The sequence below is a fragment of the Nesoenas mayeri genome, assembly GCF_963082525.1.
Source record: "Nesoenas mayeri genome assembly, chromosome: 29".
Classification (NCBI taxonomy): domain Eukaryota; kingdom Metazoa; phylum Chordata; class Aves; order Columbiformes; family Columbidae; genus Nesoenas; species Nesoenas mayeri.
In genome coordinates, this window is record NC_137561.1 from 2,004,336 (window position 1) to 2,025,877 (window position 21,542).

The 21,542-nt window shown below is 51.5% G+C and overlaps 2 protein-coding genes across 2 annotated transcripts; one reads left to right on the forward strand and one right to left on the reverse strand.

Annotated features, from left to right (window-relative positions):
* Positions 1–8,916: 8,916 nt before the first annotated feature.
* On the reverse strand, positions 8,917–9,852 carry LOC308050728 (olfactory receptor 14C36-like; the record flags this gene model as incomplete). Its single annotated transcript, XM_080360869.1, has 1 exon — positions 8,917–9,852. One exon carries the CDS (start codon positions 9,850–9,852, stop codon positions 8,917–8,919), a length of 936 nt encoding a protein of 311 aa, XP_080216995.1.
* A 10,277-nt stretch (positions 9,853–20,129) lies between these two features.
* Positions 20,130–21,062, forward strand: LOC308050579 (olfactory receptor 14A16-like; the record flags this gene model as incomplete). Its single annotated transcript, XM_080360742.1, has 1 exon — positions 20,130–21,062. The coding sequence occupies one exon, from the start codon at positions 20,130–20,132 to the stop codon at positions 21,060–21,062; it is 933 nt and encodes a 310-aa protein (XP_080216868.1).
* Positions 21,063–21,542: the final 480 nt, after the last annotated feature.

The following is a 21,542-nucleotide window of genomic DNA, read 5'->3' on the forward strand; positions in this document are numbered from 1 at the left end:
AAGCTGGAATTTGTTGTCCCAGTGTTGTCCTTCCCTGGGCCTTGCACACCCACATCCCACGGTCCCAGGAAGAGCCCTGAGCCGTGTGTGAGGGACAGGATCCCCCTTCCCACTGCCTGGAGCTCATGGCTCCTCCTTTCTGCTTCAGAAAGCAAACTAAGGGGTTTCTGAGCATCAGACCTGAAGAAAAGACTCAAAGGAGACCTCATGGTGGCTATAGCTTCCTCACAAGGGGAGAAGGAATGGAAGGCACTGACCTGTTCTCTGTGGTGACCAAAGACAATACCCAAGGGAATGTCAGGAAGATGTGCCAGGGAGGGTCAGGTTGGACATGAGGAAAAGGTTCTTCCCCTAGAGGTGCTGGACACTGAACAGGCTCCCCAGGGAGGTGTCACGGCCCCAACCTGACAGTGTTCAAGAAGAGACTGGACAACGTCCTCAGACACACGGGGTGACCTGTGCGGTGTCCTGTGCAGGGACAGGAGTTGGACTCCATGATCCTTGTCGGTCCTTCCAACTCAGGACATTCTATGATTCTATGAAACACTAGGTCAAAAATCCATATTTTCATTGTGCAGATGAGATGTAAACACACACATCATGTGCATGTCCAGTGTGTGCATGTGGTGAGATGAACCCAAGTGAGCACAAATGCCATCAGCTGTTCCTTGGGGTGCCATACAGGTCAGTGGGACAGAGATGGTGTTCAGGGGTCTCTTCCAACCTCTGTTATTGTAGGATTCCATGAATCTTTTCCTTGGAGATCTAAAATGCCCCAGAGTAAAAACAGCAGCTCCTCTGAGGAACGTTTCTCCACTCAAACCCTTGATAGGAAATCTATCAGATACATTTGATGAAAGCAGCTCAGTTTGATCTGGTCACACGCTGGACCACAAGGAGGGTGGTGGTGGGTACGATGCCGTGTGGTCACTGTGTCTCAGGAACTCATTGTCCAGTAGGAACCAATGGGTGTGGAGGGCACTGTGAGGTCACTTCTGCCTCTGCAAGGGATTGGCCAACAGCAGGAACATGGCTGGGAAAGGACTGTGAGGTCACACACACAGACGAGCAATGGGGCCCAATCAGCATGGCTTGATGAAAGGCAGGTCCTCCTTGACCAGCCTGATCTCCTTCTGTGACAAGGTGACCGCTGAGCAGATGAGGGAAAGTCTGTCGTGGGCAGTGAATCCGCCACACGGGCTGTGGGTGTTGTGTCCTTAGACTGCAGTGAAGCCTTTGACACCGTGTCCCACAGCATCTCCTGGAGAAGCTGCAGCTCGTGGCCTGGATGGTGTATCTGTGATGGGTAAAGAACTGGCTGGAAGGCATTTTAGAGCCATTTGTCCCCTTCCTGTTCACATGGGCATCCCATGAATGCATCACTGCTCTACCCCAGTGTAGACAGGCACAAGGCCTTCTCCTCCTGGACCTCTCACCAATGCCACTGTTTTCTCCAGCACCCTCATCCTGGACTGTGGGATGCCCAGAACAGCCCTCGCAAGACAGTTTGACAAAGCCTTTTTTCTACACCTTCCCCAAATCCCTGCTCAATCCCCTCATGTACAGCTCAAAGACCAGAATGGTTGGGTAAAAGTGGGACATTGAGAAAAATGGTCAGGAAAGCTTTGAGGTGCACAGAGAGCCCATCACCATGTTGGCAAGCTGCTCTCTCTGAACAGGCCCAGAGGACCTGGACAGCATTTGCTGTGTCCCAGAAACTCGCCTGGAAGGTTGGGATATGGAGAAGAGGTTTGGTCTGGGAAGGGACAGACAGGGGCTGGTGGAACTGGCTAGTGTGACCGTGAGACGTCTACCAAACACCTCAGAAAAGTCCTGGCTCTCAGGGAGGCTGCATGGTCCTCTGAGAAAGAAAATAGCAAACATGACTTATCATGGAAGCATAGAACAAGTGTTGCTGGAAGAGACCCTTAAGGGGATCATCAAGTCCAACCATAACCTAAATCTGGCACTAAACCATGTCCCTAAGAGCCCCATCTATCTGTGTTTTAAACACCTTCAGTGATGGAGACTCCACAACCTCACTGGGCAGTCTATTCCATTGCTTCAAAACCCTTTCCCTGAAGAATTTCTTCCTCATATCCAATCTAAACCGCCCCGTGTGCAACTTGAGGCCATTTCCTCTTGTCCTATCACTTGCTACTTGGGACAAGAGACCAACACCCTCCATGATAAAACCTCCTTTCAGGCAGCTGTAGAGAGTAATAAGGTCTCCCCTCAGCCTCCTGTTCTCCAGGCTGAACAGCCCCAGCTCCCTCAACCGCTCCTCGTGAGACTGGTGCTCCAGACCCTTCACCAGCCTTGTCACCCTCCTCTGAACTCTCTCCAGCACCTCAATGTCTTCCTTGCCATGAGGGGCCTCAAACTGACCCCAGGATTCAAGGTGCAGCCTCACCAGTGCCCAGTACAAAGGGATGATCACTTCTCTAGTCCTGCTAAAGCTCTGATTGAATCAAGGCTTGAACACCTTGGTGTGACCCAGTTGGTGACGGGTTGGACTGCAGACTCCTGAGGTCCCTTCAGCCTCAGTTCTCTCATGATCCCATTGTGATGTTGGGCTCTGTTTCAGACTGGAGCAGAGCAGGCGATGATGGGGCAGGACCCACCTGTGCTGTAGGTGACCATCTAAACCAACATCCCAGCCAGGGAACCAGCCAACACCTCAGTGTGACTCGCTCTGGGCAACGTGTGAGGAGTCCTGGGCAGGGCAGGTTCAGAGGGCATGGGGCGCTGTGCAAGACACAACATGATCTTGGCTTCATGCCTGCAGGCCCATCAGATGTCAGTTGATGTCAATGACAATTAAAATACGAAGAACTGAAGACAAAGATCCAAAGCAAAGGAAGGTGTCAACCATCTTTCTTTTTCTTCTTTTCCTTCCTTCTTTTTCTTTCCTTCTTTCTTTCTTTCTTTCTTTCTTTCTTTCTTTCTTTCTTTCTTTTGTTGCTTTCTTTCTTCGTTTCTTTCTTTCTCTCTTTCTCTCTTTCTCTCTTTCTCTCTCTCTTTCTTTCTCCCTTTCTTTCTCTCTTTCTTTCTCTCTTTCTTTCTCTTAATGTATGTATTTATGTATTTATGTTTTTATTTATGTATTTATGTATTTATTTATGTATTCATGTATACATTTACTTATTTACTTATTTATTTGTTTATTTATTTACTTATTTACTTATTGATATACTTATTTATTTATTTATTTATTTTATTTATTTATTTATTTACTTATTACTTATTTAGTTATTTACTTGTTCATTTACTTATTTACTTATTAAAGTCTTTGTAGGGGAGTCTCTTTTCTTTGAAAAGGAAAGAGTTCTCCAGAACTGGGGATGCATTCAGGACACAACTGTCTTCAGCTCCAGGGACACAAACACCTGGTGCCAGTGTAGATGCCCCGGGAAGCCCTGCCCAGGCTCCACCTGCACTGCAAGGTGCTCTGGTCTCCCCAGGTCCTGTGTGACAGATGCCAATCCCAGGCCAGCACCTCAGGTACAATGGGGCCCCTAAAATGGCCCTGGCTGTTTATGGTGAGACAGCTGATGACTGACGTTTATCTGGAAACGTCCACTTTATTGTTGTTGTTTTGTTTGTGGTTTGTTTTGTTGTTTTTGTTGCTGTTTTGTTTTTGTTCTTGGTTGGTTAATTGGTTTGAGGGTTTTTTTGCTTTGTTTTTTTGGGTTTTTTGTTTCTTTTGTTTGGTTGGTTTCTTTGTTTGATTGGAGATCTTTGTTTAGTTGTTTTTTTAACATATTAAAATTAAAAAGAAAAAAGCCAGAAAGTGAATTATGGGGAAGGAGAATAAATTCTGGTCTTCCCCTGTACTTCAATTACCAAGTCTCTGGTGGCCAATGAGGGAACCGGCAGACTGGGGGTGGGGGTGGGGAGCCAGGTTGTCCATACAGTGTTCAGCCTCAAGGACTGTTCTCCTGCCTGTCCAGATGTCTCCAGGAGACCCTCGAGATCAATGTCCAGTGTAGAATGCTGCTGTCACTTCTTCTACACACTGAAAAATGACAGAAAAAAATCTTGAAATAATAAACCTCCTTCATTAAATCTTCTCTGAAACCTTCATCAGCAAGTGTCCCATTGAAACCTCTACAGTTAGTTCTACAAGGCTTGAAGGTTTAAAAAAAAATACAGAAAGAAACATTGCTCGTTAGGGCTTTCTGTGTTTTAATGAGCCCCGTGGCGTATTTGGTGCTGAGTCCATGAACCTCAGATACCAAGCACAGACTGAAGAATCTGCTCAAGAAGTCCAAGCCAGAAGCAAACTCCAAAGTACCTTGAAGCATTAATGGGCTCCACTGAGGGCTGTTACTGACCAAGCCTCCCCAGGGACTCGTTAGAGCAGATAATTGGAGGCAGTGATTGCATCAGGCAAAGGCAAAGTGCAGCAGCTCTGATGCTGAGAAAGCCCTTGGTTTGTCTGATGAAGGACAATGGCCAAGCCTTGAGCCCCTGCCCCTGGAAGGGAGATCCTGTCCCTCACGTGTGGCTCAGGGCTCTTCCTGGGGCTGTAGGGAGTGCGATGCCCAGTGTAGGACAATGGTGTGACACTCCCTGGGGGTCAAGGAGGCAATGGGGTGCCATGGCCATGACAACCATGTGTCTCCTCTTAGGCCTCGCTGGCAGGGACATCAGCCATAGCCAAGGGGACAAAGACCGTGGCTCTTTCAGGGACATCCAGCCTTCCCAGCACCCTTGGCCATGTCCACCAAGGTCCATCCTGCACTGTCCCAGGCCTGTGGCTGTTTCCCCACAGGCTGCAGACACCCCATGCGCTTCCCCACCTTGTTCTCAGCCCAGTGTGTCCCCACCTGTGCTGCTGTCTCTCCATCCTCACCAGCTGTTCCTGGAAACACAGAGTCATGACTGATCCAGAGTCTTTCTGAGTGACCACAGCACTGCGCTCAGAATGACATTTCCTGATCCTGAGCTCCACTCTGGATCTCCAGAGCTGCAGTTTCTGATGGTTTTCCTTTCTCATGATTTTCCTTCCTCATTGCGCAATAACAACAAAAAATTAAATATTTACACCATCTTGGAAAGTGATTTTCAAGATTTCTGAAGCTACTACTGCCCTTTCTTGTCATGGTTTTACCACAGCCACCAACTAAGACCATGAGAGCTGCTCACATCCTGCCCCCAGTCCCCAGGTGGGATAAGGGAGAGAACTGAATGGGAAGGGAGAAACTTGTGGGTTTAGACAAAAAATTAATAAGACAATAAAAGTAATACACTACCACTAATAATATACGACAATATACATAAAGTAAAATATATGACACTCAGTGCAATTGCCCACAGAACTCCCACTGTGCTGAACAGGCAGCCCAAAAGTAGAGAGCACCCTGGTCCTGAACAGCTGATCCAGCAAGAGAAAGTACAAGTGCAAAAGGCAGAGAGGCCCAAGGGTCAACTGAAAAACAGCAAAACATCGTAAAACTGAACTAACACTGAACTCCCCATAGAATGGAACTTCCAAACAGAGCTAACCAGTGTAGCCGGAAAACCAAAACTAACGGGCAGGAAAATACACCTCCAGCTTTATAGTGAGGATGACACTAATGGTAGAGAATAGCTCCTTGATTGACCTGGATGTCAATCAATGTGTTGTCTTGTCTGTGTCCCCTCCTACCAATTTGCACCTGCAGCTGCACTCCAGAGAAGTCCTTGGTTTCACTGACAATAGTCCAGGTAAATTCAATAGAAATAGATAAATGAAATTAAGAAAATATACTCAGTGCCATCCCCCGTGTAACTCCAGTCACACGGAGCAGCCAGTCCTGCAGAAGGGAGCACCTTGGTCCTGAACAGACCATCCCAGCCAGAGAGAGCAAAAGGGCAACAGGCAGAAAGGCCCAAAGGCCAACGGCAAAATGGCAGAACGGCAAAAGGCCGAACTGACATCGAACTCCTGACAGGATGAAACTTCTGAATGCAACTGACCAAACCAGCTGGAAAACCCAAGGTAACGGATGTAACAAGCCCAAAAGCCGGCTCCAGCTTTAGACTGATCATGACGCTAATCATAGGGAATATGTCATTGATCAGCCTGCATGTCAATCCAGGTGCTGTCCTGTCTGTGTCCCCTCCTGCCAATCTGCATCCACAGCTGGATGGCCAAAGAAGTCCTTGGTTTCCCTGACAACAGCCAAGATATCAGTGAGTTCTGACATTCCTTTCATAGCAAATGGCAAACACTGTAAAGCTGCTAAAAGACAAAATGAACTCTATCCCAGGGAAGAAACACCGTTACCTCATTATTCTCATAGTAAATGTAAGCAAAAGACTGTACTGGCTGTGAAGGAGAGAGGTTCAAAATGCATGAAGAAAATTAACCCAATTTCAGTAAAACCAGCACGTTTCCTCAGGCTCCCCTTCACCAGGCTAAAGAAGTTTGGGTCTCTCAACAGCTCCACATGTGACCCAGACTTTCTCTGGCCACACGACAGCTCCGCCCGTTCCTCCAGAATGGGGAACCTCACACTGGGACACTCGGCTCCAGATGTGACCACACCAGTGCTGAGTCACGATGGGCAATAACTGCCCTTGTCTGGGTGGCCACGCTCCTCCCAGTGCAGCCCAATGTGCTCGTGGGCATGTTCCTGCTCAGCACCACTGAGAACTGGCTGAACATCCAGGCTCAGAGGGTTGTGACCAGTGGCACAAAGCCCAGCAGGAGGCACCATGAGGAGCACTGAAGGACACCATATCCCCACCCAACATCTCCTCCTACAGGTGTCTCTTGGGTCCCTGGAACCACCTCAGTGCCAAGGGGGAGAGCACTGCCTGTGTGGGGTGGAGGAGATGGGGTCTGGAATGAGGGTCCAGGGGCAGTTTCTCCTGGTTGTTCATGCAGCAACAAGCTGGGCTGGATATTTGGAGAGAGGAACTCTTACTAAGGGCCTCCAATGGGCTTAGGGATGGTCTAGATGCATTCAGGGACCTTTACATCCTGGTTGTAATTATATGTGGGTCGCAGAACTGCAGACAGCTCTCAAGGTGAGGCCGCACTAATGCTGAATACAGCAGCATAGTCAGCTCTTTTGACCACATGGCCATGCTGTGTGTGATGCACCCCAGGATGCCGTTTACCGTCTTGACTGCTGTTGGACAGTGTTGCCTCCTGTTGACCCTGTGGCCAACCATCACGCCAGATCCTTTTCTGCAGGGCTGCTCTCCAGCTGCTCTCTCCCAATCTACACTTGCACTCAGTGTTACTCTCTCCCAGGTGAACAATCCAACTCTTGGACTTGTTCAATTTCATGCCCAGTGCTGGGTCCTGCACTTGGGTCACAACAACCCCAGGCAGCACTACGGGCTCAGGGAAGAGCGGCTGGAAATCTGCCCAATGGAAAAGGCCCTGGGGGTGTTGATGGACAGTGACAGAACATGAGCCAGCGTGTGCCCGGGTGGCCAAGAAGGCCCCCAGCATCCCAGCAAGCATCAGGAATAGTGTGGCCTGCAGGACCAGGCAAGTGATCATCCCTCTGTTCTTGGCACTGGTGAGGCAGCACCTCAAATCCTGTGTTCAGTTTTGGGCCCCTCACTACAAGAAAGACCTTGGGGTGCTGGAGTGAGTTCAGAGAAGGGCAACAAAGCTGGTGAGGGGTCTGGAGAACAAGTCGGATGGGGAGCAGTGGAGGTAAGTGGGGCTGTTTAGCCTGGAGAAAAGAAGGCTGTGGGGAGACCTTATAGCTGTCTACAGCTACCTGAAAGGAGATTGGAACATGGAGGGTCTTGGTCTATTCTCCAATGTAGCAAGTGATAAAAGGAGAGGAAAAGGCCTCAAGTTGCACCTGGGAATATTCAGTTCATATATTAGGAAAAGTTTCTTCATGGAAGAGTTTGTCACGCATTGGAACAGGCTGCCCAAGGAGTGGTTGAGTGACCATCCCTGGAGGTGTTTAAAAGACATATAGATGAGGTTCTTAGGGACATGGTTTAGTGTCAGAGTTAGGTTAATAATTGGACTCAATGATCTTTAGAGTCTCTCCCAACTTAAATTATTATATGATCTCTTTGGGATGAGAAACGTGATGGGGCAGCTCTCCCAGATGGAGTACTGGGATGGATGGATGGACAGATGGGTGGATAAATAGATGGACTGGGACAGAGAGGGGGATCAGCCTATCAGCCTAAGGGCTGGGGCCAGCCATGGCATGATGGGAGCAAGGCTAGCCTCACTTTGTCCCCTGCTCTTGTTTCCTCCTGTGTCAGCCCCTCTCACCAGCACACGACTCCTGGCCAGGAGCTCCTCATGCTGCTCCTGCTACCGCAGTGACAGAGCAGCCTGCCCTGAGCTGGGAAATGCAGAAACAGGGTTCTGTGGGTCATTCATTCCCCTGTTGAAGCACAGAGCACAGGAAGCAGGCTGTGGTGCCTGGAAACCACAGCGAGACAGTCCAAGGCAGATCATGGAAGGTCCTTCACCATCTCCAGGAACACTGGGCACCCACAGATGGACACTCAGACCAGCACCATGACGTAACATGGTGCCCCATGTCCTCCTCTGAGCCATGAAAAACACAAGCACAGCAGCATGGCCTTGTGGGGGAAATATATTCAGGCTGACCACAGCATTGGAAGAAGAGCCCAAGCCCCAAAGACTGAGACTGAGGAAATCCCCTTTAGTGGGGTGTTTCAAAAAGATGGCTGCAATTTCAGAAATACAGTGATTTCAAAATGGGTCCACACCTGTATTACAGAGATGTGACACAGGACACCAGCTGTACCAGGGCCCCAGAAACAGGTAGACAGGCCTCTGAGTCACTGCTCTGGAGAAGTGTCGTGGGTGAAGAAATTCCTTGACAAATATGGTTATCACAGATGAAATGCTCAATGCACAGGAGGTTCCTGAGATGAACTGGAAATCACTTCTGAAGAGACATGAGTAACTTATTGTTGCTGAAAGAAAAATGACTGAATCAGCTTCTTCAGGGCCACTTTCAGCTCCTGGTTCCTCATGCTGTAGATGAGGGGGTTCACTGCTGGAGGCACCACCGAGTACAGAACAGACACCACCAGGTCCAGGGATGGGGAGGAGATGGAGGAAGGCTTCAGGTAGGCAAACATGCCAGTGCTAAGGAACAGGGAGACCACGGCCAGGTGAGGGAGGCAGGTGGAAAAGGCTTTGTGCCGTCCCTGCTCAGAGGGGATCCTCAGCACGGCCCTCAAGATCTGCACATAGGACACCACGATGAACACAAAACATCCCTCAAAAAAAGATGCACTAAACATGATAACCCCAAGTTCCCTGAGGTAGGAGTGTGAGCAGGAGAGCTTGAGGATGTGGGGGATTTCACAGAAGAACTGGCCCAGGGCATTGCCCTTGCACAGGGGCAGTGAAAATGTATTGGCCGTGTGCAGCAGAGAATAGAGAAACCCAGCAGCCCAGGCAGCTGCTGCCATGTGGACACAAGCTCTGCTGCCCAGGAGGGACCCGTAGTGCAGGAGTTTGCAGATGGCAACGTAGCGGTCGTACGACATGATGGTGAGAAGAGAATACTCTGCACCAAAGAAGAAAGATACATGGAAGACCTGTGCAGCACATCCTATGTAAGAGATGGTCCTGCTGTCCCACAGAGAACTGGCCATAGACTTGGGGAGAGTGGTGGAGATGGAGCCCAGGTCAAGGAGGGCGAGGTGGAGGAGGAAGAAGTACATGGGGGTGTGCAGGTGCTGGTCCCAGGCTATGGTGGTGATGATGAGGCCGTTGCCCAGGAGGGCAGCCAGGTAGATGCCCAGGAAGAGCCAGAAGTGCAAGAGCTGCAGCTCCCGTGTGTCTGTGAACGGCAGGAGGAGGAACTGGGTGATGGAGCTGCTGTTGGACATCTGCAGCCTCTGGACACAGAGCACTGACCAAAGAAGAAGAGACAGTGACTAGATAGGGGAGATTTCTCTGAGCAAAATCAAAGCCATTTCTGACACACTCTCCCCTGCTCCACCCCCTTGTCCTTTTCCAGACCTTCCTCCAGCTCGGTGTCTGAGCCCTGGGTGGTGCTGGCTGGAGGTACCGTGAGGAGCAGGGCCTGTGTCCACTGGCTGCCGAGGAGTCAGCCCTGCTCTGCAGCAGGGGGCATGGGAATGGGGGGCAGGGGACCGAACTGGGGTTCAGCTTTGTCAGATGGAGCCACAACATGTATCACCTTTCCTAAGGGCTGAGCACCCCATGTTTGGCCAATGACACCCACGACTCCTTTCAAAAACCCTTTATTTTCTCTGCACAGCATCTCTTTGCTCCTCTATAGGGCTTTCAGATAAAACAAAGATGCTGTAAGACAAGTTTGCATCCTGGAGGGAATTTCACAGCTTGGAAGGAAACCTCAAGGCGATAGTAAAGACAGATGATGGCATTTGATTGAGGGAGACTCAGCTCAGTCCCCAGCCCCACAGACTGCATTGCCCACAGCCCACAGGTCAGAGCAAAGCTGGGACACGTGTGCCCATGGACACACCTGCAGGAAAGGACCCCCAAGATCAGGCTGTGACTCTGCAGCTGAAACTGCCATCCCCAGAGAGCCTGACAGCAAGAACAAGATCCCAAGAGCAGTGACCCAGAGCAGGGGAGCAAGAAGGAAAATGCAGTGAGGGTGGGGGTGAGAGAGGCCAGGGCAGAGGCAGCCGGGCACTCAGACAGCGTCCCCCTTCCCCAGCTGTGCAGCCACCTCCCAGACACCAACAGTGCCGGGCAGCTGCTCTCAGCCCCTGTGCTCTGCAGAGAAACTGCAGCTCTGGCTGCACAGGAGCTGCTTCATGCCTTGGAGCCCCCGGCCCTGAGGGCAGAGGCTTTACTGGATGGGAGAAAAGGCCAGGGGGCTGCTCACAGGAGGGATCTGACCTGCAGGGGGTCACAGGGACTTTGCTCTCTTCTCCCTCCCATAACAATTCCGGGTTTGGTTTCCTCTCATTTCTGCTCATTTCCCTGCTGCCTGGAGATTCTCCCCTGGGAGGTGTTTCCCTGTCCATGTCTGTTCCCTGTCAGTGCTCACAGACCATCCCACCCTCTGTGCCCTCCCCCTGGCCCTACAGATCCTGCCTGTTCACAGGCACTGCCTGGGGGCATCTTCCTGTCTGCAGGCTGGAAAACAGGACAGGTCAGACTAAGGCTGATGGGTCCAGCAAAGGGGACCCTGCTGTGCACAGGCAGAGGGGTAGGGAAGGGATGTCATGAGCCTTCTGGCAGATGTACTGATCACTCAGAGTTGCAGTTCAGGAGTCTCAGTGACTTGTTTCAGCATGAGGGCTCATTTTCATTTTATTCTTTCCTGCACTCCCCACCCCTTGGGAGAGGAAACTAAAAAGACAGACTCAGCAAAGATCCTTATCTGTCTGCTAATCCTTGCATTGATCTTCTTGTTGAGGCATCCCCTTGGAAAAATCCTGGGTGTGATCTGGATGTGTGGATGTGTGAGAAGCCCTGACCCACACAGCACCCTCTCCACAGCAGAAGGACCTTTCCTGCCCAATAGGGTTTGCTCCTTCCACCACAGCTTCTCCCCTCAGTGTTGTTGGGATCTCCTGAGCAGGCTCAGCGCTGACCCTGGCAGGCGACAGAGTCTCTGCCCAGCACAGCCCTGGGGTGCAGGGAGCCTGCTCTGCAGGACAGCCCTGGGCACCCCTGCCTGCACATTGACATTTACACCCCACAGCCACCCTGGGGAGAATGCAGCATTCACGTCTTGTCACTCTGACAGTGCAGAAGGCAATCCCTGCTCTGCAGCACATCCTCCCCTCTGATCAGAGAACCTCTGAGAGCTGTACTTAAATCTCTCACAGGCTCTGCAATGGGACAGCTTTCTGAGATCCTACCATGATTTGCAGATGCAATGCCCTGCAGCCACAGGCTTCATATCTAAGAAGATTTCATTTTCAGTGACCTCTCAGCATCCTCCCAGCCCAGACTGCGTTTCCCTCTCTGTGCCTGGCTCCTGTGGCCTCGGTGCTGCAGGCAGAGCCCTCAGCCCTGCTGCGTGTGCAGAGGAGCTGCTCCTGGGCAGAGCTGTCTCTCTGCAGCGCTGCCGCTGCCATGAGCTCCCTGTGTCCCAGGAGCCCAGCCCAGCTCAGCAGCACAGGAGCACCCCGTGATGTCCCTTCCTCTGTCCCCTCTGGGCTCCTCCAGGTGTCCCTGGGGCTCCAGGGGCACAACTTTGAAGCTGAAGTAATCAGTGATGTTGATTCTCTCTCCTCTGAAGAGACACTTCTTTCCAGCATTGTATTTTTCATTCTAAAGAATGAATCGGTATGAGAATCCTCTTTTCCCATCATTAGAAAGAACACCAGGAATGTTACAGCAAAGCATCTAATCACTCCAGGCTAGGGAAGGAATATCTTCAGTTAAAGGAATTCAGGCATTTTGTTCTGGTTTTACACTCCTAGGTCTAGAGAGACATTCATCAGTCTTTGGCCATGTCATGTCTGTGCTCTGCAGCAAAGCCTTTGCACACATGGGCTCTTGGACACTTGGTACCAGGTTTCTTGTGCAGGTCAGAGCTGGGCTGGTGCCACAGCTGGGGTGGCTCAGCCCAGATGTGAGGCCATGTCCTCAGCCAGGGACCTGACTGGGGAGCTGGAGCTGTCAGTGCTGCAGACAGAGCTGTGACACGGATGGAATGAACTGCCAGGCAGGGTGGCAGGAGTGAGTTCATCTGGTCTGCAAGGACAGCAGCCTCCAGGAACAGCAACAGCCCAGATCAGACCTCATTCTAGACCTGTAAGGCAATTCAAGGGCCCAGAATGAGCTGTTACTACTGCAGGAACAGTTAAAAGACAAACAAAGACACTTTGTAGCTACTGATGAATTTAATAAGAGAAAGAGGTGAGAATCCCTGTGTCCTCTTGTCCTCCATCTTCACCAACCATGTGTCCCAGGCCTCTGTGACTTGAGACAGGAATCTGCAGAACAAGCAGCAGTGGATGGGGATCAAGTCAGGGCTCACTGGAACTAACACAATCCTCTCCAGTCTATGGGACAGCAGGGGCAGCATTCCAGGAGCTGAGACAGCAGGACCATGTCACAGTGAGGCCACTCTCCACCATCTGTGAAAGCTCATGGAGACTGGGGGGACTCCCTGAGCACTGGCAGCTCTCACACAGTGTGTGCACTTTTCAAAATGGCCCATGGGTGAGCAGGGGAACTAAGGGCTGTGCCCCAGAGCATGGCCACTGAGACCCCATTTCTGGGTGTCAGGAAGAGAAGGTGACAGGGTTTGTCCAGGGCAGGTTGTGCCTGTCCATCCTCTTTGCTTTCTGTGAGGAAAGGATAGGATTGTGGAAGTGGGGACAACATTGATGGTCTGTTACCTGGAGGTCAGCAAGGCATTTGGCATCATCCCCCAAAATATTCTTGTGCCCAAGGTAGGATATTATGGTCTGTGTTAGTGTGCAAGTAGATGGGTAAAAAACCACCTGGATGGTTGGGCTTGGAAAGGTGCTGTAGAAAGGGAGAAACTTTCAGGTCCTGAGGACAGTCCAGCACTGGAAGCTGTTTCCCAGGAGTGCGCACTCACTCTGTCCCAGAAAGTGACCAAGATGTGTTTGGATAAAGCCCTGAGCAATCTGGTCTGACCCTGCTGTGAGCAGGAGGTTGGTCAAGACACCTCCTGAGGTCCCTTTGAGCCTGAATGATGCTGTCCTTCCTTCCCCTTCATGTTTTCAAGTTAGGGAGAACTCTCAGGTTATCCCAGAATAAAGAAGTAATTAACATGAGGTTCAGGGCTGCTTTACAAGTGCCCCCAAACAGTCCTGACCACATCTTTTCCATTCTTGTTCTTTTACCCTGAGCCAAGATCTTATTTTTTGCTGTCCTAATGCTTCTCCAGAAAGAACAGCCCATGTTGTTAACCCTTTCAGAGCAGGTTGTCCAAGAGGTATCAGCATCCATGCACAGAGTCTGCACATCATCCAGACACAAATCCATCATTATAGAAATGAAAACGAGGCACTTGACCAGCTCCTTGCACCCAGATATCAGTGTGACATGTCTGCTGAGATGCCAGGGAACACCTAAAATCTACGTGAAGGGTATGTGAGTCCTGGTTGGGTATTCTGGCTTGTCTCCTGACCCATGTGGTACTTCAGGCTGTGAAGAGAATCAAAACCAGCCATTGGACTGGGGTAGTTCCATTTTACACGTATCACGCAGGGCAGATGAGGGAGCTCAGAACTCTAGACTCTGCGGCACTGTTGGGACTGTAGAGACTGGAAATGCAGGTGACAGTGTGTGTCAGTGCACACACATACAGATTCTGGCTTCCTTTGGGCCTTTGCACTGACCTGGGATCTGTTCTTTGGCCACCTTTGTCTCAAAAAGAAACTATTCTCCTATGGACAGTTGTGCCACACAACAGCCGCCTCTGAGGGAAGCTGGAGGGGATGGAATTGCAGATCATAGAATCATAGAATCATAGAATCATAGAATCATTTAGGGTGGAAAAGAGAACGCAGAGTCCAACCTTAAAGCAAACACTGACAAGTCCACCACTAAACCATGCCCCAAAGCTCACACCGACCACAGAAAAAGCCTTGAAAAACATTGGAGAATAATCTACCGGGTCCCAGGGGTCAGGGCTCAGCCATTCTGGTGATGAACAAGCATCAAGGACTTACATGGCATCAGAGCCAGCTCCACATGGCCCTCACCACCTGGAACCAGTGTCTCCAAGTCTTTCCTTCAGCAGCCTCCAGGGACAGGGACCTGCACTGGTTGTTTCCTTCACAGCTGTGTCAGCGATGGCCCTTCATGGGGTCCAAACACCCTCAGAAACTTGGGGTTTGCTTTTGCTTTTCACGTCATTAGAGGTTTGTTCATTCTTTCAGCAGCTGCAGTTCAGGATCGTGGCAGCAGAGGGCTCATTGACATCGAAAATGCTCCTACAAGCCAAGGCTCTGTGCATCATTTTCCTAAAGGCTTCAAGTCTAGTGTGAATGATTAGGGAGATTTCAGGAATAGCCAAACAGAGAACATTTTCATAACAAATAGTAATAAAGTCAAATTTCTTCTATTTCCTTCCCTGCTCACCCTTCCCTCCCTTTCCAGAACACGTGGCATCAGCAGCCTCCAGTCCATATTGATGTGTTGCACCTCCTGATAAAAACTGAATATGTCCGAAAACTGGGTACCTAAATCACCATGGGAGTGAGGAGACAGGTCAGGACACCTCAAGAGGAGTCACACTCCTCTGGACCAAGAGGTGGGTGTCCCTGGCAATCTCAGGTGCCACAGCACAGCGATACTTGTGTTCAGGGAGCTGGTCAAGTGACCCATCTCCTGTTCTGTAATGGTGTCTGAGTTTGCTCAGGTCACCCCTGACTTGAGCCCCATCCACTGCTGGGTGTTCTCCAGACACCTGCCTTCAGGAACCAAGTCCCAGGAGACCTTGCTGGTGAAGATGGAGGACAAGAAGCCTTGAACAACCTCAGTCCTGACTGTTTCTGCTCTTACAAAGTTCAGCAGCAGGCTCACGTTCACACTGTCTATTCTCTTACTGCAAGTGAAGCTCTGTCAGCTCATCTTGCTGCCCTTCCCGTGCAGGTATCAAGTCCAGGGCAGCTTTGTCATCATCCCCACATCCATGGCCAAGGTTTCTAAATTCCTCCTTTGCAACTTCCCCTGCTCCCACCTCCTGTGTGCTGCCTTTTGCCCTGCAGCTCCATCAGTTCAGAGGAGCAGCCTCATGACATAAATGTTTCTGTTCATGGGTACTTGGAGAGATCATTCTTGTGCTTGGAGCAGCCTGTCCTGTAAGGATTATCAGATTTCCTGAGCTCCTGCACCCTTCAGATCTACTTCCATGTCTCCACATTGACCATCATCCCCCAGTATGTCCAAGTCTTATCCTCTGGATTCCACCAGCCTGTGCTCTGCTGCTGGCTTTCCTCCCTCCCTCTGGTGCCTGGGACCCCTCTGTGTCCTGGTCACGACAGATAAGGTGGACACTGATGTTCACATCCCTCACATCCCTGTTTCCTTGTTTCCCAGTTCCACATCCAGGTGAACATCACCCTTGTTGGTCCATCAGACAGACATGTTAAGCAGTTGGCCCAAGATCCTTTAGACTGTTGGCAGCTGCAGCTTTGCCTGGCCAGTGAATGTCAGGGCAATTACAGTTCCCCATAGGAAGCTGCTCATTCACTGGTGCGTTACTTGAGTTGCTGACAGAAGATCTATTTCTTCTCCATGACCAAGTAATTTGTAGCACATGACATGTTGTCGCCCTGTACTGGGCTTACATGGTAAAGACTTGGAACTGTGGGTGAGTGTGCGTGTGCTACAGTTGTCACCTCTCTGAGAAGACAACAGGAGTTTGACCAACGTCAGACAGAGCCGATTTCAGCTGCTCCAAGATGGACCCTATCCTTGCCCAATCTGAGCCACTCAGTGATGCTGGCAGCACCTCTGGGATATTGTATTTGAGAAAGGGTAAAAAATGCTGCACAACAGCAGGTGGGAGAGAGGAGGGAGGAGATGAGAGAGAAAAGCACTGCAGGCACCAAGGTCATATCCTACAGGACCCAAGCAGGTCCCTCCGCAGGCCAAATCCTGCTCTCCTGAAATCCTGCTCTTGGCCTTGTTCTCATCTCCCAGGAGCCTCAGCTCCACTTTCCCACCCCTGACTGTTCCATCCTGACCAACTCTTTCTGGTTTGTAAGTGTGAAGTCCCATAGGGCACCTCACCCCACTGACTCCTCAGTCACCCGTGTCAGGAAGATGTTGTCAATGGGCTCCAAACCTCCTGGATGGCTGGTACCTTGCAGATATTGGGATATCTCAGGTCTGCCATGAGGACACAGCCTGGAAACATGAGGCTTCTTTCATTTGTCTGAAGGAGGCCTCATCTCATTCCAATTCCTGATCAATGGGCATGTAGCTGATGTCCAGTCACCACAATATTGCCCATGATGTTCTGCCCTCTCATGCTGACTCCTCAGCAATCAGCTGACATTGTCTGTCCCCAGGCAGAGCTCCACACATTCCTGCTGCTCTCCCACATGAACAGAAACTCTCTCTTTTACTCCAGACCTCTGGCATTATGAGCACCAGACACACCAGACCCCACAGTTTCTCCAGGAGATGATATTTATAGTGTCCTATAACTCCTCATGCTGTTATGCTGGGAGATACACCCCCATCAGGATAAACAATTTGCATGCAAACTTTAACAGCTGAGCAAATGGTGATTCAGTCCAGGGAGAGTCCAGACCTTGAGAAAATCTGGTATTTGCAAAACAGAAAACTCTTGATCTGCAGAAGGAGAAATGGGCAGTGATGTATCAGGGGGGATAATAACCCCGTCCATCACGACAGAGCAGGACCTGACACGCTGAGCAGTGACCCTGAGGAGAAGGGCCTGGGCACTACAAGGTCCCCACACCAGCCCGTGGTGCACGCTCACCATGAACAAGGCAGCTGCACACGGGGCTGCATGAGGAGGAGCGTGGGGACCCAGACACCTGCAGTTCTCATCCCATTCGGTTCAGCACTGGTGTGACCCACACACACGGGTGTGTGCCAGTGTGCGGCTTCCCAGTCTGGAGCAGCAGGGAGGAACTGCAGAGTGCAGGCCTGTGCCAAGGCAGGTTCAGCACCTTGTGCACATGGTGTGGGGTGCTGAGGGACCTGGGCTGCTTTGGCCCAGCAGCGCTGGGCAGGCTGCAGCAGTGCAGGAGTAGCCTGAGAGTGCTTGAAGGGCGGTTTCAGAGGTGGTGGAGGTTTCTGCATAGTGGGAAAGAGCATGAGAAAGAAATAATGGCCCAAAGTGCAGCTGGGGAGGTCCAGGCTGGCCATGAACAGAAAGGAATGTGATGGAAGGGCAATGCTGTGGTGGAGCAGGTCAGCAGAGGGAGTCTGCATCAGCCCAAGGCTTTGTGCTTCAAGGAGCAGCTGGGGAGGATGGAGAGATCTCAGCAAAGGAAGGAAGATGCTCAGACAAGAGCAAGGTGGGGCAGCAGGGGGGATGTCTGCAGCCTGCAGGGACAGAGGTGCAGGGGATGCCACAGCACAGGACAGGCTGTCGTGGAGATGATCACGGGATGGAAAGAGGCTGAAGGCCCCACCAGACATGAGCTCCTTCTCCCCTTGGCTGTGGCTGTTGTCTGCACCTCTGATGGCTGTGAGGAGACACCTTGTCCTTGCAGCACAGGGGCCTCATGGCCTCCTTGTCCCCAGCCAGGAACCTGGGAGGGGTGGGACCATAGTCCTGCCCTTGGCCTTGCACAGCCCCACATCACACTGTCCCAGGAAGGGCCCGGGCAACGTGGGAGGGACAGGATCTGACTTCCAATGCTGCGAGGTCAGGGCTTGGCTTTTCATTAAAGCAACACAACCAGGTTTACTAAGCATCAGAGATATCTTTACTTTGCTTTTCCTGACCTCCAGTTTTCTTCTCTAACCAAATCTGGATATTGTTTCTGAGTAGGTTCCCTCAGTGGGACCCGTTAACAGTACAAGAAACTTTGGAGTTTGAATCTAACTTTGACTTCTTGAGAAGTTTCATCACCTTCCTCCAGGAACAGAGGTCAATGGACTCAACAACAAACCCACCAGAGGGGTCATTAAAGCGCCTTGTGCTGCTCCTGTGCTGTGAGCTGGGCTGGGCTCCTGGGACACAGGGAGCTCATGGCAGCAGCAGCGCTGCAGAGAGACAGCTCTGCCCAGGAGCAGCTCCTCTGCACACGCAGCAGGGCTGAGGGCTCTGCCTGGGGATCTCAGCAGACGAGCAAGGCAGAGAGAGATTAAAGGTGGTCAGGAATGGGGAATGACTGAGAGCTCACTGGAGGAGAAACCTTTGCAGCCCTTGCCATGGTAAGTCTCTGGTGCAGGGCAGTGCAGCTGCAGCTCCTGGAGGCATCTCCTGAAACTGGCACAGGCACAGCTTGTGGGATCTGTAAGGACGGGGCTCTTGTCAGGCCATGTTGAACAGCCGTGAAGCCGGGGGAGCACACAGGGGTGCCCAGGGCTGTCCTGCAGAGCAGGGTCCCTGCACCCCAGGGCTGTGCCGGGCAGGGACTCTGCCGCCTGCCAGGGTCAGCGCTCAGCCTGCCCGGGAGATCCCATGGCAGCAGCTGTGGGGGGAAGGAGCAACCCCCGGCAGGGCAGGCACAGAGCTTGTGGGGTTGAAGGGGGCTGTGTGGGTCAGGGCTGCTCAGAGCTCCAGATCCCCCCACAGACATGGCAGAGGGTCCTTCTGAACAACTACATCGGGACAGGAACAGCTTGCAGGGAAGGAGTCTGTGCTTTCAGTTTTCCCTCTTGCTCGTCTGGGTGTGCAGTGGGAGATGGGGATTTATTTCTCTCTTTGGAGAAGACACTGAGACCCCTGTTCTCGTTAGGACGTGTCTGAGCTGCTCCTGAGCCCCTGCACACACAGAGCTGCCCCTGGGCAGTGCCAGGAGGTGTGAGCGGGACAGAGCTGAGCACACAGCGGGCGGGACGGGGTCTGTGGGCAGTAAGAGGTAACGGCTTCCAGAAATGCTGGGGATAGGATTTAAAAACCTCTCTTACATCCTCTCCAGCACAGACACATTTCCCAGTGCAACCCCTGGTCTCCTCTCCTCCCCAGCAGACCCTCTGCCCCAAAGCCATGGAGTCCAGGTCACGAGTCTCCACCTCAGCAGCTGGACCTCCAGGTGAAGGGTTCCTGGAATGTGGTACACAGAAAAGGTGCTAAAAGTACTTGCTCGCCAGTGTCATTATTTGAGTGGCAGCAGCACAGCTGGGTAAGTAGAAGGTTCCACAGCATGCCCGTCTGCCTTCCTGTCCTTGCTTTGTTTTCTGGTAACACTGCAGTGTTCTTCCCTGTTTCTCCACTTGTCCCTGGTGCTCTTGCTCTGTGGGGTTGGGGTGTGAGTGTGGGTCAGTTTTTTTTCTCACATCAACTCAGGGGGTCTTGCCCCAGAGGTGTGTTCATGGAAACCAGATGCCCAAGCTGTATCTTAAACTGTGATAAACTTTTTTTCTCACCTGGTAGAAAGAGAGAATGAGCAGAAACATCCCTCCATCAGGGAGGGGATTTTCCATGAGATACAGCCTGTTTATTTTCCACAGAGAAGTCTCCCCTAACTTGTCACTGTCTTTTCCTCCTTGTACAGGTCCTCATGCCCACAGGCAGCCAATGTCCAACAGCAGCTCCATCACCCAGTTCCTCCTCCTGCCGTTCACAGACACACGGGAGCTGCAGCTCTTGCACTTCTGGCTCTTCCTGGGCATCTACCTGGCTGCTCTCCTGGGCAACGGCCTCATCATCACCACCATAGCCTGGGACCAGCACCTGCACACTCCCATGTACTTCTTCCTGCTCAACCTCGCCCTCCTCGACCTGGGCTGCATCTCCACCATTGTCCCCAAGTCCATGGCCAATTCCCTCTGGGACACCAGGGCCATCTCCTTTTTCGGATGTGCTGCTCAGCTCTTTTTGTTTGTCTTCTTGATCACAGCAGAGTATTCTCTCCTCACCATCATGTCGTACGACCGCTACGTTGCCATCTGCAAACCCCTGCACTACGGGACCCTCCTGGGCAGCAGAGCTTGTGTCCACATGGCAGCAGCTGCCTGGGCCACTGGGTTTCTCAATGCTCTGCTGCACACGGCCAATACATTTTCACTGCGTCTGTGCAAGGGCAATGCCCTGGGCCAGTTCTTCTGTGAAATCCCCCAGATCCTCAAGCTCTCCTGCTCACACTCCTACCTCAGGGAAGCTGGGATTCTTGTGGTCACTGTCTGTTTAGCATTTGGCTGTTTTGTGTTCATCATCGTGTCCTATGTGCAGATCTTGAGGGCCGTGCTGAGGATCCCCTCTGAGCAGGGACGGCACAAAGCCTTTTCCACCTGCCTCCCTCACCTGGCCGTGGTCTCCCTGTTCCTCAGCACTGCCATGTTTGCCTACCTGAAGCCCCCCTCCATCTCCTCCCCATCCCTGGACCTGGTGGTGTCAGTTCTGTACTCGATGGTGCCTCCAGCAGTGAACCCCCTCATCTACAGCATGAGGAACCAGGAGCTCAAGGATGCCCTGTGCAAGCTCATATGCCTCTGTTTTCAGAAGCAATAAAGTGGCCATCTTCTTCTATACAGGAGTTTTAATGTAGCTAATTACAAGCCCAGCCTGTCACCTGGATTTTGTGGTGGTGTTGGTTGTTTTCTTATTATGATAATCTTGTCAACCACTTTCTAATTCACTGCTGGCTTTTTTTTTAATAACTGTTGGCTGATTAAATGAGCAGCAGTGCTCTCCTTCTCTCTAAACATAATAAAAGGCTCTTTAGTGACTTGTTTTTCACTATATCCTTCCTGCAAGGGCTTTTTGGAGCTGCAGGGACAGTTCCTGTGTGTGCGGGGAAGGGAAAACAGCTCTGGCATGGCAGCCCTGCCAGGGAGCAGCAGCGCTTGTTCTTCCAGAGCTGTTCTGGTTCCACTCCACACTCTCCTTCTCATCCCTGGTGCTGGTGCAAGGCCTGAGTGCTCTGGCATCTTGGTCACCATCCTGCTGTGTGTCAGTGCTCTGGGTGCAGGCAGGGACAGGCAATGGGCA